Here is a 15,685-nt window from a genome sequence, read left to right as displayed (position 1 = left end):
ACTCACACACACACACACACACACACACACACACACACACACACACACACACACACACACACACAAATGCACAGATAACAGAAAGCACTGGCACTCACAGAATATTCAAATATTCGAATATCAAAGTCACTATTCAACGTTGTTCACCGAAGTCGAATATTCGCTTTTTTTTCTTCTTTTTTTTATTGTTTTCTCTTTGAAAAATATATAGTTTAGAAAGCTTGGCTAGATAGGAAGTCATAAGAATGAGTTGTCAATGCCCCTGGCCGATCTACATGCTCACAACGCCTCACAAAGCGAGGTGTTGTTAGCATGTAGATCGGCTATTTTCACAATGTTCACCTCTTGCTTTATATTTGACAGTTTGGTCAGTTTGGCCAGTCCTGTCGAATATTCGACTATTTGAATACTTTGAGGTCGAATAATTCGAATACTAAAAATGACAGTTCGTGAATGCCCTAGAGAGCACTATAATAACACACAGAGAACATAATGGAGCTATTTAGGGCACCTGCTTGGATACTTTGAGCCAGGTCTTCTTGAGGCGGAAAACAGAACTGCGGTTGAGAGAGGAAGTGATCTCCAACACGGCGTTGTAGTTGTGCAGACATCGGCAGATGTCAGCCACGGCCACCCACTTTTCTATGACGGCCACCCGAGTGACCACATCCTCACAGCGCAGGATCTCAGTGGCGATAAGGTTGCTTATCTGTCCGGAAAAAAAGTGTGACGGCTTACACTGACAGTTTATATCGATTTGACCTTTATAGAAGGTGGAAGGAAAGACTGCGATGGCATACATACGTCGTTGAAGTGTTTTGTCGTTTTCATGATGTACGGAGTCTTTTCATTTTTGTCATTCTTCATCCAGCCCTGTCCAAAGAATTCTCTGACAAGACATTGACAAGGAGTGAACGGTGAATGTGGGTTATTTCTGATCACAAAATAGACAATTGTATTATTGTGTCATGTAGGGCATTCACGAATAGTGATTTTTAGTATTCGAATTATTCAACCTCAAAGTATTCGAATAGTCGAATATTCGACAGGACTGGCCCAACTGTCAAATATTAAGTAAGCAAGAGCCGAACATTGTGAAAATAGCCGATCTACATGCTCACAACGCCTCACAAGCATGTAGATCTGCTATTTTCACAATATTTATCTGTGGAACCGAGTCACATTAAATGTAATAACTACAATTCCAAGTGCTTGTCAGGGTGGGGGTCCCCAGTTCAAATATGTTTATATTTCACGGCCTAAAAAGGTTTGAGAACCCCTGGTATAGAGCATTAACAAATTCATCCACCAGGGGCATTAACAATTCATTCTTATGACTTCCTATCTCGCCAAGATAGGAATAATAAGAAAAAAAGAAAAAGAGAATAGTCGACTTCGGTGAACAACGGCGAATAGTGACTTTGATATTTGGTGAATGCCCTAGTGTCATGTCACTCACTCGTATGGGATGACCTTGAAGACCAGGTGGTCCAGAAGGGTGAGCTGCTCTGCTACCTCCAGGGCAGAGTGGTTCTCAAAGGGCTCAGTCTTTCCTATCTCCGCCTGCAAGAGACCAATAGACACAACTGTCTTTTACACTCTGGTGGAGCAGATCAATGCTTCTCAAAAACTTTAATGTCAAGGACACCCAAATGTATTTGTACTGGAGTATTTCAAAATGTCAGTACTGATACCTCTACTCCACTACATTTCGGAGGCAAATATTGAACCACTAAAATTATTTGAAAACCTTTAATAGTTACTTGTTACTTTGTAGATTTTGATTCTATTCTTACAAAACATATATTACCCACTTCAACCCTCTGCAGGCTCACACAAACTCACAAAACATCTACAATCTCACAATGCCCCCATGTTTCAAGATTATGTGTCAGAGACAGGTCTCCAAAGGATTGTCAAGATTTGTCTAAAATAGCAGATCTACAAGCACAGAACGTGTCGTACTGTATAGTGACATGTTGTGAGTGAGCTTGTAGATCAGCTATTATTGAATAGCCAAATAATTAAATGGAGCTTAAGTGTTTAAACAGTTTCTCATTTAGCTGGGGAACCATTGGAATCCCCTCGAGGTCCCCTGGGGGTCCCTAGATCCCATTTTGTGAGACAATATGACTTTACTTACCAACTGTGTCACCTCTTCAAGGCTAATCTGGTTGTCACCATGATCTTCCTGGGTGAGAGTCCTAGCAGATAGCAAAACAATAGTCAACACCAGAAGTATTATATAATATACTATGCTCATAATCAGATCAGATGCCAGCTAGAGCTCTTACAAAGGCCCTTATAGAGACATGTATGCTACTCACTGTCATCAGACTGATTATTCCTAACTAGTATCTTCTTAGTTATATTTCAATTTACCGTAGTGTGAGACAAATTCCTTGTATGCATGAACATACTGTACTCTTCCAATAAAAATGTTCAGGTGTTTGTGTGTAGGCTACAAATGCAGTTCAATTATTAAAGTATATGTTTCCAGTACCTGATGATATTGGCCGCTGCCTTTCTCTCCTGGGTCAGCAACTCTGGGTCATGCATCACTTCTTCCAAGAAGGCAATAACTTTGGACTTCAGCTCATTGTTACTCTCAAAGTCCTGCACAAAGCACACAGTGTATATACTGTATATACCGTCACAGCTTGACCGTATTTATGTATACATATACGTGTAACGCCTGACACTGTGATTCCCCTGACACATCACTGTGCTGTCCAGCCGCGCTCTCATAGACTCCAATGTTATTCACCGAACTTCCGGTGCTAGTTTTGCCATCGAGAGTGTCATGGCGCATAGCCGTGGTGCCAAAAAACGCATCGGTGTCCTTTCTTGCTGTGACGTTCTTTGCCTGCATTACAAACCATTGTGAACAATGGAGCGATGGTCCCAAAATATGAGTTCTGTTCAACCAATTTATTTTTACCAAATTGACAAATGGGCAGATGACAACATCAACATCCCCAAAAGGATTAAATAGAAGGGTACATCCACAATATTCATGGTAGTTAGGTTGCAGTGTTACTCTGTACAAAGACTTGCTACAGTATCTGTGCAGACTAGTGCTTGCTCTGCCATCATATAGTTAGTATTACTGTATTGTATGATGGTGGAGCAAGCACTGCACAGATAGCAAGTCTTTGTACACAGTAAGGTTGCAACCTAACTTACCTTGAATATCGTTACCATGGATGTAATCAATCCTGTTACTGTAGCCCTTCTATTTAATCATTTTGGGGGTGTTGATGTTGTCATCTGCCCATTTGTCAATTTGGTAAAAAGAAATTGGTTGAATAGAACTCATATTTTGGGACCATCGCTCCATTGTTCACAATGTTTTGTAATGCAGGCAGCCAACCCAGGAAGTCATGTGATCCAAGATGGCCGCGGTGTGAATAAGGTCTATACGCCATGTCATCATGACATACCGGTAAGTGTGACGACGTGATCCGCCAGCCTGCCGACCGGTCCATCCTTTAACAAGCTCATTTTAAGACAATTAAAAAAGAAAGAAAGAAAAAAAAAAAAACGTAAAGCGTAATGGAAAGTATTACCGGAGAGTGTTTGGACACCCAGTGCCTAAGAACATTTAGAACTCTGTTGGTCGCTGCTCTTCTGATGATAAACTCTTTGTCTCCATTTCTCTGGTCTGTTGGGAAACCTGGAGAAAAGGTTTCAGATGAGTTTCAGCACATAACTGCCACCAGTTCATCATCAACAGTTTAATTAATTAAGGCTAAGTGAGAAAATGACAATCTGTCAGTGTTTCTGTAGTGATGTCCTCATTAGACATTTTGTTGTGGGCCTACCTGCGCTGGCAAGGGACATGCGGCGATACTTCTCCTTAGTAGGCGTGCCCTCATTGGCTCCCGCTGTAGCGATGGCAAAGGCAGAGGCTGCAGACAGGGAACTGCGGTTGTTGTCCAGCTCTCTACATGAGGACATCACCATGCCATTGTTGTAGGAGAACAGGGAGAATTCTACAGAGAAGAAGAATGTATAGACACACAGATTTGATTGCAATATTGGTGAGATTAAAGTGTTAAAAAAGTGTAGCTTTGAGCAAATATGTTTATTATTTCTAGAAATAATCATAAGCTCAAAATGAAGCCAATGTCATAACGGTGAAGTTTGGGTTCCTTCTAGTTCAGTATAATTCAGTGATGCACAAAGTATTTTTGCCATTTCCCAATCCTCCAGTAGGGGGTGCCATAGCATTACAGTGCTCCCTCCCTATATAATTTTCTTTACAAGAGGCTTTGATATTCAAGATGGTTGTTGCTAAATATAGCCACCAAATATCAGCATAATGGAGGAATCAACAGCTTTGCTGCAGTCTGCCGTGTTTAAACCCTGAAAGCGCAGAGGCATTTATAAGGAACTGAGACCAACAGTAGGCCTACTATTTGAGATATGACCGTTGTTGCAGTTAATACGTACAATTCCGTGTCCTCTTTAGCTTTCAAATACTATTACATTTTACAGAATCTTAGCCACACTGAAAACAAGCTCAGTGTTGGGGGCGGAAGGGAAATCACGCTGCTGATGTAGTTGCTATGACACAAGTTTCCCTAACACCTACTCATGCCAGGCACTGGCTTTCCCCACATAATCATCCACCAATTTACATTTCATACAGTATGCCTTATGGCAGATACAAGACTTTGTCTTTCATGACAGAGGAATGTGTCTAAGCGATGCTAAAATATCTATTATCTAACAGATGGATGTAAGAGTATTTTAAAAACAGATAACATTTATTTTCTTATGCGGATTCTGTTCCATCAATCAAATTCTCATTGATAAATATTATGACATTGGCCAGGAAATGAAATACAGGTGGTGTGCCAGTGTGGTCTCCAGGTGCTTGTGCACCACACCACCGAGCCATAACGATGCTATACTGTGCTGTCTGGAGCACATTGTAGACTGTAGACTAAGGTACCTGAGGAGTTTTTGCACTTGACGTTTTTAGGGGTGGTTGGTGACTTGACGGGAGAGGTTTCTGGGTCTGCATCATCGCTCTGGTCTTGGTCATTGTCACTCTCTTCTCGCACAGAGAGATCTGGGGGTGTGTGTGGGGGGGGGGGGGGGGGATATCTTAGTAAACACACAATAAACAAGCATTCCAGATAGTCAAAGACACAGAGAGACCTTGCTTGACAGGACATACTGTACCCTGTTTGTTTGTTGTGGACACAGAGGGCTCCTCTGGTTTGTCTGACTTGTCCTCGGCCTCATCTGGGATCTTGCTGGTGATGGTGCTGGACACATAGAGTTTGTTGATGTCCAGGGTGGTCTTGGTGAAAGGGGACATGGAGGAGTACATGCTTGCATAGCCGTTCGAGGAGCAGCTTAGGGCTGCTAAGTCAAGAGCCTTGCCCCCTGTGATGATGGGAATGTTGAGCGAGAGCTTGCGTCGGCGGTTGGGGGACGACGTCTTGGCGATGGCCAGGGGAGGAGGGGAGGAGAACTTTCGGCTGGCCCTAGGAGACTTGGGAGCCTCTCCGAATAGAAGTTTGTTGTTCTGACTGCTGGCAAAAAATAGCTCCAGGGACCTGCACCGAGGGAGGATAAACACATTTGGAATTTAGGACACATAAATAAGAATTCTTAGCCTTTTCATCTGTGTACTTTGCGAACACATTACTGTATGTTTTTAACACACTCCTTAGCAAAAAAAGAGCTTAGCTAAATATACAACGCTCCCTAAATATTCAACACAAGCCACTTCAGACACGGCAACAACAAGGAGTGCCTTCACAGCCGCATCTTGTCTTTTTTTGAAACAGCGCACAGGCTGCAGTGTTGCAGAAAAACCTCTCCCACTCGCTGCCACCCTCCTGGCGACCTCACGGGTTCCCATAAATAGCACAGTGAGTGATAGTGTGCGCGGCCACTGCTGACACAGGCAGCCAAGTGGAGGCGGTTCACAGTGGGATAAGATGCTGCAGGGTGTGGGCATGTGGAGATCTCCCTGATCTAAGTCTGGGGGTGGGGGCTCTCTCTCTCTCTCGCCTGTGGAGGGGCTCTGGTCAGCCCCACGAAACAACGCAACATCCATATTTCACTCTATAGACCCTCTGCTGGATGACAAGGCGGGGAGAGAGGGGGGGGGGGGGGGTGAGTGGTGAACAGGGGCGTTGTTCTCCTGCATGGAGCCACGGAGCAACACAGCAACACACAAACGCACCCACGCACGCACGCACAAACACGCACAAACACACACATGCACACGCACATACGCACGCACGCACGCACGCACGCACGCACACATGCAGCTAGAACACACACTGATTTAACCCCTCTTCAGTTCTTATCACCCTTTGGTAGTAGGCTTGGTTATAGGGCATGGGTCTTCAACAGGGGGTCCGGGACCCCTAGGGTGTCCTCAGAGTTACTACAGGGGGTCCTCCAAATCTTTGATTGATATAAGGTTAATAATATTATTTTCAGCAAAGAGCTTTGGTGTAGAGGGGGAAAAGAGCAGACTAAGTACAGAGTGAAAGGTCAAGTTTAGTAAGTGTTGACGGTTCAAGTGGTAAAATATTTGAAAACACAAATTGACATGAATCCAAAATACACTGACGATTCACGATTGTGCTGTCAAACAATGACACTATACGGAATCTATGAACAGGTTGTGGGGGTCCCTCATCTCTCTCTCAACCAGGGGGTACCTGGCCTGAAAACACTGAAGACCCCTGTTATAGGGTAACCAAGCCTTCAAGTCCAGTAAGAGTATTTGATGCTTATTGTATGATTGAGCCCAACTGCCTCCTTAAAGGGAATCCTACAGTGGCTGCAGGTCCCATTTGCAGCATTGTAGGCCCCGATGGCCAGTGATTCATTCACAGATTGTCGGCCCCAACCTCCATCTACTGTACGCAACCCACTAGGGCTCACCAACACCTGCTGCTAGCATCTCACCAGCCATCTTCCCCACTGACTGTCTCTAATTCCCCAAGAGTAGAGGTAGAGGAGTCTTTTGAACAGCTCTTTGAAATGAACGATGGGATCCGGTTCGCAGTATAAGGAACCGTTCCTTTTTTTGAGGAGGGGGAGTAAATTCTTTACTTGCAGAGTATTTCTACATTGCAGTGTTGAAATCTTAACTTAAAAAAAAGTATCAACACTGCAATGTAGAAATACTCTGCAACAAGTAGAAGTTTGGGAATTAGAATGTACTTTAGTAAAAGTACAAGTGTATTGGTATCAAAAATGTACCAAAATAGTAGAAAGTACTCATTATGCAGAATGTCTCATTTCATAGGTTTTCCAATGAATAAAATGTAGAAAAAATCAAACGCGGCGCATTGTGAGCTTGTAGATCGGCTATTTTCAAATGGCGTAAATGTATATATGGCTGAAATGTATATAGGGTTATATTGATTTGTAATTATAATCAAAATCGACAAAGTAACTAGTAACTAAAATGAGCCAGTCTTTTGAACGGCTCTTTGAGAGGAACGGATCCCAGAGATCCAGCTCACTTCAAAGAGCCCTAAATCCCATCTCTACCCAAGAGACAGCGGGGGCTGTAGCATTTCACTTTGGACACAGGCCGGGATTTGATCAGCCTCGTTCGGGTCGACTGGAGCAGGGACGTACTGGGCAACTGATTCAGCCCGGGAAAAGGAATTGGAGAGGCCCTCATTCCGCGCGGGCATCGGCCGCACACCAGCTTTTTTCACCTTCTGGACGCGCCGTGAGGCCTCAAATACTAACCGATGAACGGTTATTAGGTCTCATTGTTTTTCTGGTATAAAGAGAGTAATGATTTGTATGTAGACCATCCAGGAGTAGTGGGCCGGTATTCAGATGATAGTCAAGCCAGTGGCCAATGTGATGGTTCTGTGGGCTGCTGCTACTCAGCGCTATAGAGAGAGATTACTCTCTATAGCTGCTGCTAGATTGTCCATTTCAGATCATGAGAGACAAGCCAGTGGGCCAATTACATGAGTTATATTTACTTTGTAGGCCGGACATTTTTTTTAAGGCCGGTCTGGACCGGCTGGGAATGGAGCGGCCTTTCGGGAGTTGTCCCGATTTTCCAAATGACCAGCACGTCCCTGGACTGGAGGAGGTTGTCATTCCGAGAGCCGAAACAGACCCATTCCAGGTAACACTTCTGATGAGTCCAAGTTTGCATCAGTAGATGTACTGTACTGTATTTATTTACCACGTCACTCACACATCATGCAAACACAATCACACAAAATATGACTTAACTAGGATTAGGGAAGCATGAAAGAATTATAGAAGCATAACCGTACTGTAGGCCTAAAACTGAAACTGACCAATTCACAATATTACGACGTCAAAGGGCATTAACATCATTCCTACATAATTGTCGCCGGCCTGACTGCAGTCATGGACCAACAATCAAAGCAGATATTTATGAAGCGCCACGTCCAACTCCGTATGAGATAATGCCACTCACCGTGCGGGGATGGCGCTGATGGGCTTCTTGTAAATGGTGATGAGTTTGTCCAACACGACGTCAGCACTGGTGAAGACGCGGTACGAGTGGAGGAAAGTGTTGAGGAAGTCGATGGACAGGAAGCGCAGGTCGGTCAGCCTCTCCAGAAGGCGTTCCACACTGGCATAGCGGATCTGCAGCACCTTGCAGGAGTTCATCATCTTACTGAAGCGGATGTCCACGTCGTCACAGTACAGGCTGGTGTCCGATCTGCTCGTATGACAAGATCAACGTGTTAAAACCACATATACCCTACATCAGGGTTCCCCAATTAGTTTTCCCCAAGGGCTGAATTATGTCTAGGGTACCAAACAACATTGCAGGGGGCGACGGTGGCGTACCCACTACTCCAGCGACAGTTTTCGTCGTTGTCGGGTGAAAATCTTGTATGTCCAAAACCGTTCGTTTTGAATTTATCATATGATTTAAACTAGTGAAAACAGACGATCTACAAGCACACAACGCCTCGCGGTGCGAGGCGTTGTGTGCTTGTAGATCTGCTGTTTTCACTACTTTTGTGCGACGGCCTTGTATGATTTGCGAAAGAATGTACAAATTTGGCGATACGAGATTTCCACCCGACAATGACGATATACTAGCGTTGTTGCTGCTCTTATACCACCATTATTACTGGGGTCGGTGTGGGCCAGACAGTAGCCCCCCGCGGGCCGCAAATGGCCCGGGGGCCGCCTATTGGGGAACCCTGCCCTACATACTTGTTGTACGTACGCCAAATAGTCACCTATTTCTGTCTGGTTGTGGCAGAATATTCGCCTATTATGGCATAACCAGAATCAGAAAAGAGGGAGAAACACACTCATATTTAAAAATGAGGCTTACTTGATCATCTGCGGCACCGTGACTTTAGAGTTATCTTCGAAGGCGTTCATCATCAGTCCATTGCAGCGGATGTTATCCACACACTATAAGGATGATACAGAGACACAGAAACTAACTTTAGGAGGAGTAGGAGTGCTGTATTGTACACACTCACTGCAGAAATCTTAAACACTTAAAGCTGATGCAGCATGATGACTCATATGATGCAAAATGCATCATCATTCATGCTGAAATACTAAAATATCTAAAAACACAGATTGAACACAAAAAATAACTCAGGATTGTGTTGATCGTGTCCCAAACAGCAATAAAATAAGATCTAGTTGTCCCAGAGGTGAACTGACCCTTTAAACCCAATACTTGATCGGATTATCATGCATGGCTCTTTGCTAGGCCCCGCTGTTTCACTCAACACTAAATAATATCGCTGCAGGAAAATAGCTGATCTACAAGCTCACAGCGTTGAGAGCTTGTAAATCGGCTATTTTCACCAAATGTTCACCCAAGAATAGGGATCCTATATGCTTCATGTGGCTAAGCTTAGCCTCATATCAGAGTGCGGGCGATGGTGATGCATGCTGACATGCCTGGCTGATGTCACTGGTCCATGCTGACTTCTCCTGCCTGGAGGAGGGCACAAGGATCACTGTGAATGACGGGCTGTCTTTGGGCTCCACCACTATCTTGAAATCCAGGTGCTCCATGTCTTGGCCCATCTTGTCTGATTTGGCTAAGAGGCAAACACACACACATAAAGTTTGAATTTCTACAAATACAAGCACACAAATCAAATATCAGAATATTCTTTTAAAGCCATACTATGTAACCTTTCCACTAAAACGAATCTTAAAATTGTAAACTATTAAATCGCTAAAGTTTTAGAACCCCAACTCCGTTAATTTCAGCCCCTAAAGCCTTCTGTAAATTTGATTTCTATGATCCTGGCCGGGAACCGGATTTCCCGGCAAAATTACGCAATCTGCATCATCCATATACGTTGTATATACGTTGGCCAATCACAGCGCCGATCATACACTACCGGCCAATCACAGCGCGTCTTGCCGTCTCTTCAGGAAGTAGCTTCCGTCAGCAACAGTGTTTACACTGGTGAAGGAATCTCCCCCAATCCTGGTCTAAAAATTACGGGAGACGGCTCTACGGATTCGTATCGGCGAGGCGGTCGCGGTGGTCGCGCGGCCCCGTTCTGGTGGTCCGCGGCGATTCCGGCGAAAAACGGCAGAAAAAAGCAATACCGCTACTGACCAGTAGTTGAGCAACTTCCATAGTATAGCTTTAACAAAATCTCTTATTTCTCTATCGTATTGTGACAATATAAATAAATAAATAAAATAGCAGATCTACAAGCTCTACATGAGATGTGTAGTTGTGAGATTGTACGGTTGGTCAGCTATTAGTGTTTTGGGCTTTTTACGCTTTTATTGATAGTTAGTGACTCAAAAGACAGACAACAGGGGAGAGAGATGGGGAATGACACGCAGCAAAGGCCATCGGGAATGGGACTAGAACCCGCAACACGCTATCAGGCTATATTGTAGCCTAAACAATGGCTTAAGTCATTAAAATCTGAAAAAAAAAACACTTATGCCATATCACAATATTACAATATACCAAAATCTTTAATAATAATAATTTGTAATTATTCGTAGGAAACAAGGGTAAACTCCCATAAAAACCCATAAAAAAAGGTCCACGACCTACAAATGGGGCCCCGACCCAGTGTTTGAATCCCTTTGCTGCAGTAAGGGATACAATATCAATAAATAACAGCACAGAAATATCATCATACATTATACACCACGTTGCACGTCCTTGCTGCTGTATCAGTATAAATAAAACACTGAGGAACTCACACTCGTCATCTGTTCCCTCGGGGTCCTCCAGAAGAGTGCAGTCTATAAGGGAGACCACTCCATTCTGACAAGAACACATGGGATGCATTTAGTACTCTTAGTGTTTATCCAGCCTCCTGTTATTCACTCTCCTAGTTACCAGTAAATATCACTAGGACAAAAGTGCAGTATGTGTTTAGCTATCTGGAGCAGTGGTTCTCAAACATTTTCATATCAAGGTAACCCAAAAGATATGCATTTTGGCTGATGACACCCGATTGGAAAGAGTTTGTGCCAGGGACCCCAATAAGAGAAGATTCATCAAGATTATTTTGTCAATCTTTTTTTGTTTTTAAAGCAGATCTATGTAAAAAGATCTATGTGCTTATAGATTAGCCTCGTAAACCAGTCTCAACAGAAGATGGGAGGAGTCAGTTTACTAGGCTACTTATAGATCGGGTGTTTTCAAATAGCCAACTGTTCCTCATTATGCTCCCTCAAGGAACCTAGTCAGGAAACCAGGCAAATCTGCCATTGCAAAAATATCATTATAATAATAAGTGCCCTCTGCAGATTTGGTCTGGCACCGCTCAGTTGTGATTGGATTTCACTCCCTCCAAAGTAGTGAGGGACCAATCAGGGCCCAGTATGCAAATATGGGGCGGGGTTATCACCAGAGGCATTTTTTTTAATCCACCCTTTGGTAATTCAGGTTCTACACAGAGATTCCAGACCAATATCTACGTAGTGATAGTAGTCTGGCCATGCCAGGCTGCAAGGAACCATGGGTGTCCCCGGACCCCACTGGTGTACACTTGTGTGTGTGGCAGCTAATGGGCAGCACTCCAAAACAGCGGTACATGCCATAGTTAAATTAGATTTTTCTTTTTTCAATCAAGAAATGTACTTTGAAAGTGTACAGCGTGTGCCTACGGTGTGCATCACGTGCCAGCACGTGCAGCTATACACAGAACCGTGACCTCTCCAACCGTGTTGCGTTTATCACCTGGCAGATAATCCATTCGCTTTCGCTTTAACAATCACTGAGGCTCCAGCATTAGGGGTTTGAAAAGCTTCACGGCAGCTCAAGTGCAAGCTCAAGAGCTCAGGCCCACCTTGGCGAGATGGAGCTTTCCTCCGGAGCTCCGGGTGCAGATGATTAAATGCTTGGAGAAGAGGAAGCATTGCCTTTCTCCTTCTTTCTTAAGGGACAGAGAACCCAGTCGCCCACGGGTGACCTTGCCCTTCTCACTCATTGGCACCTGGATGAGAGATCCTGTGCGTGGAATGGAATGGAATGTTTGTGCGTGTGCGTGTGCGTGTGTGTGTGTGTGTGTGTGTGTGTGTGTGTGTGTGTGTGTGTGTGTGTGTGTGTGTGTGTGTGTGTGTGTTGTTTGTACATACATGTGAAATAGAGAGCAGAGGGGAGGGTCAGTGAAAGATAGTTACATAGCGGGATTGATAGAAAGAGAGAGAGGGAACAGAATGTAATGCATGGTATGAGAGAGAGAGGGGGGGGGATAAATGACCAAGCAGGAGAGGAAGAAAGAGACATATCGTCGTTGTCGGGTGAAAACCTTGCATGTCCAAAACCGTTCATTTTGCATTTATCATTTTAAAAATGATTTCAACTAGTGAAAACAGCCGATCTACAAGCACACAACGCCTCGCACCGCGAGGCGTTGTGTGCTTGTAGATCTGCTGTTTTCACAACTTTTGTGCGACGGCCTTGTATGATGAAGCAGGGCTTTGCTTTGCGAAAGAACGTACACATTTGAAACTTGGAGATACGAGGTTTCCACCCGACAACGACGATATGTTCTGTTGTGACTAAAAGGCTTCCTTCATGTATTCGTTAATGAACGTTGTTATGAATATAAAGATATAATATGATGAACTACAAAGGATAAAAGAACCACCCATTTTTCTTTGGCTTTTTCCTGTCCGTCAATGCCTGTTGGGGATGGGTGACATTTACATTCCCCCGACTCATCAACATACACCTCAGTAGAGTGTAATTACCCTTGGAAATTAAAGACTCTGCCCACTGCTAAGTACTGCTGTTGTCCTTGGGGGCGGACATACCAATATGCTTTTTCAAATATAAAGCATTTTACCACTAGAACGTATGGATCATGCCCTCATGCGGATACATTTAAGGGACAGGAAATCTGCCGCTGCCTGTCGTGAATTGGTATCAGTGAAAGCACAGGGGCGATTACCTTGTCTTACGAACGTCTGGCTGGTGTCAAGGAGAATCTCGCAGCCTTCGACGATCATGCGCTCTATAGCCAGGTTCTTCCTGATGTTCTCCGTCTCGCTCACCTCGTCGTGCATGATTCTACAGGGAGGGGGTCATTTGATTACAATTTACAATTTACAATTTAGGCATTTAGCAGATGCTCTTAATCCAGAGCGATTTACAATAAGCAAGGACGGGATCATAGATAAACCAAGAACAAGAATCATCAGTCTAACAGTTGAGTAACCAAACAAATAATCTGTAGGCCTACATTGAAGCCAGATCAACAATGCCAGCTGGCATCAAGTCAGTCTACATAACATGCTATCTAAATTACATTTTAGCCTTTGCATAAGCCTGCAAGGTCGTCGAGGCTAGGACAAGTGCTACGGTAAGTAAGTGCTATTCTCGTTTGACCACTATGGGATGGCATGATCATCGCAAATGCAGTTGAGATGAGAGACACAAATAAAAGGTGCACATATTGTGTGCAGGAAGTATTAGGTCTTCATTTCATTACGGCGCTTATAGTACGGTATGTGTTGTCGAAATAACCGACCTACATAAGCTCAAAACGCATCGCGGAGCAACGCGTTTTGAGCTCGTAGATTGGCTATTTTCGGCACGCACAACCAACTACGGTATATAGTAACTCAGGCTTGTTTGTTTTCCACAATGAAGTGCTCTTTGGTTTTCACAGTCTTGGACTGGCTGTACAGTACCTGGAGAGCTCTTCCAGCTTAGACTTGGCATAGTCCAGACTGTTTCTCTCTACGTGTTCATGGGGCGTGTGGGCCAGCAGCTCGTGGAGAGTGAGAATGTAACGGGGGATCTGGAGAGACAGAAAAGATGGCAGCACGGGAGTCACACACACATAGAAATACATATGTATAATGCAGATATGAAGACTTGTATTGCGTGCATACTACACGTGTGTGTGTGTGTGTGTGTGTGTGTGTGTGTGTGTGTGTGTGTGTGTGTGTGTGTGTGTGTGTGTGTGTACAGTACACACACACACACACACACACACACACACACACACACACACACACACACACACACACACACACACACACACACACACACACACACACAGACATGGGTACTTATAGTGTATGCTTCAGTGCATTTGCTGCATACTGTACTGTACATGTGCATATACAGTACAAACACACTGGTGAGGAGCATTACAGTATGCACGCACGCACGCACGCACACACACACACACACACACACACACACACACACACACACACACACACACACACACACACACACACACACACACACACACACACACACACACACACACACACACACACACACAGACAGACCGTGGGGAGCGCTATGTACAGTCATCAGCAAAAATGTATCATCAACACAGTATAGAGTAGACCCCAGCAGAGCACAGACTGCAGTGAAAATGCATGCCTTGCCAAAACACAAACAACTGCCTTTAGTGGATATTGTCGCTGTCGGGCAGAAACCTAGTATCTCCAAAATGTCATCCTTTTGTATTTCTTTTTTCTCTGTACATGAATGCCCTATTTTATTCTTCTTTGTATGGTAGTGTCGCACATAAATCTGATCTACCAGCTCATTACGAATAGCGATGAGACAAGCTTTGAGCTTGTAGATGTGCTATTGTCGCCATTTTTGAAAAAAGGTTGAAAAGTGTTGAAGTCTGCCTGTGGGTGTTATAAATATGTAAATAATGAAAAGCATTAAGACAAGCTTGTGACTAAATAATAACTATACTGAATCCATTGGAACACAGTTTTCATTTGTTCCATTTCCTGAAAAGTAGCGGTTTTGGAGTGGACATATCGTCGGGTGAAAACCTTGTATGTCCAAAACCGTTCGTTTTGCATTTATCATTTTAAAAATGATTTAAACTAGTGAAAACAGCCGATCTACAAGCACACAACGCGCCTCGCACCGCGAGGCGTTGTGTGCTTGTAGATCTGCTGTTTTCACTACTTTTGTGCGACGACCTTGTATGATGAAGCAGGGCTTTATTGCGAAAGAACAAACACATTTGAAACTTGGAGATACGAGGTTTCCACCCGACAGCGACGTTATGTTTCCGTCCTTTGCTGGCCGCACAAATGGCTCCAGCTGCAATGGGGGTCAGTGAATTTGTGAGCCAAGTGTTTGGGCTCCAGCGACGACAGCGGCCAGCAGAGCTGGCACTAACGGCAACGGTCCGCCATTCCGAAACACCGCTATTCCGAAGCAGGGTTAGGGTTAGGTTTA

At 44.2% G+C, this 15,685-nt stretch overlaps 1 protein-coding gene across 1 annotated transcript in view; it reads right to left on the bottom strand.

Annotated features, from left to right (window-relative positions):
• Positions 1–15,685, bottom strand: part of rasgrf1 (Ras protein specific guanine nucleotide releasing factor 1) — a gene marked incomplete at both ends in the record, with an annotated part of 39,347 nt that overhangs the window by 1,663 nt on the left and 21,999 nt on the right. The window contains 16 exons of the mRNA XM_080736106.1: positions 512–709; positions 805–889; positions 1,460–1,563; positions 2,144–2,204; positions 2,504–2,616; positions 3,570–3,676; positions 3,825–3,995; positions 4,961–5,080; positions 5,194–5,573; positions 8,459–8,707; positions 9,338–9,420; positions 9,925–10,067; positions 11,209–11,272; positions 12,303–12,463; positions 13,410–13,528; positions 14,152–14,261. Of these exons, the coding sequence (XP_080592232.1) occupies positions 512–709; positions 805–889; positions 1,460–1,563; positions 2,144–2,204; positions 2,504–2,616; positions 3,570–3,676; positions 3,825–3,995; positions 4,961–5,080; positions 5,194–5,573; positions 8,459–8,707; positions 9,338–9,420; positions 9,925–10,067; positions 11,209–11,272; positions 12,303–12,463; positions 13,410–13,528; positions 14,152–14,261 (2,268 nt within the window). The remainder of the gene's footprint in view (positions 1–511; positions 710–804; positions 890–1,459; positions 1,564–2,143; positions 2,205–2,503; positions 2,617–3,569; positions 3,677–3,824; positions 3,996–4,960; positions 5,081–5,193; positions 5,574–8,458; positions 8,708–9,337; positions 9,421–9,924; positions 10,068–11,208; positions 11,273–12,302; positions 12,464–13,409; positions 13,529–14,151; positions 14,262–15,685) is intronic.

Source organism: Nannobrachium achirus, assembly GCF_963921795.1.
Source record: "Nannobrachium achirus genome assembly, chromosome: 11".
Taxonomy (NCBI): Eukaryota; Metazoa; Chordata; class Actinopteri; order Myctophiformes; family Myctophidae; genus Nannobrachium; species Nannobrachium achirus.
Note: the sequence above shows the minus strand (reverse complement) of the source record. Positions and strands in the feature narration are given on the sequence as shown.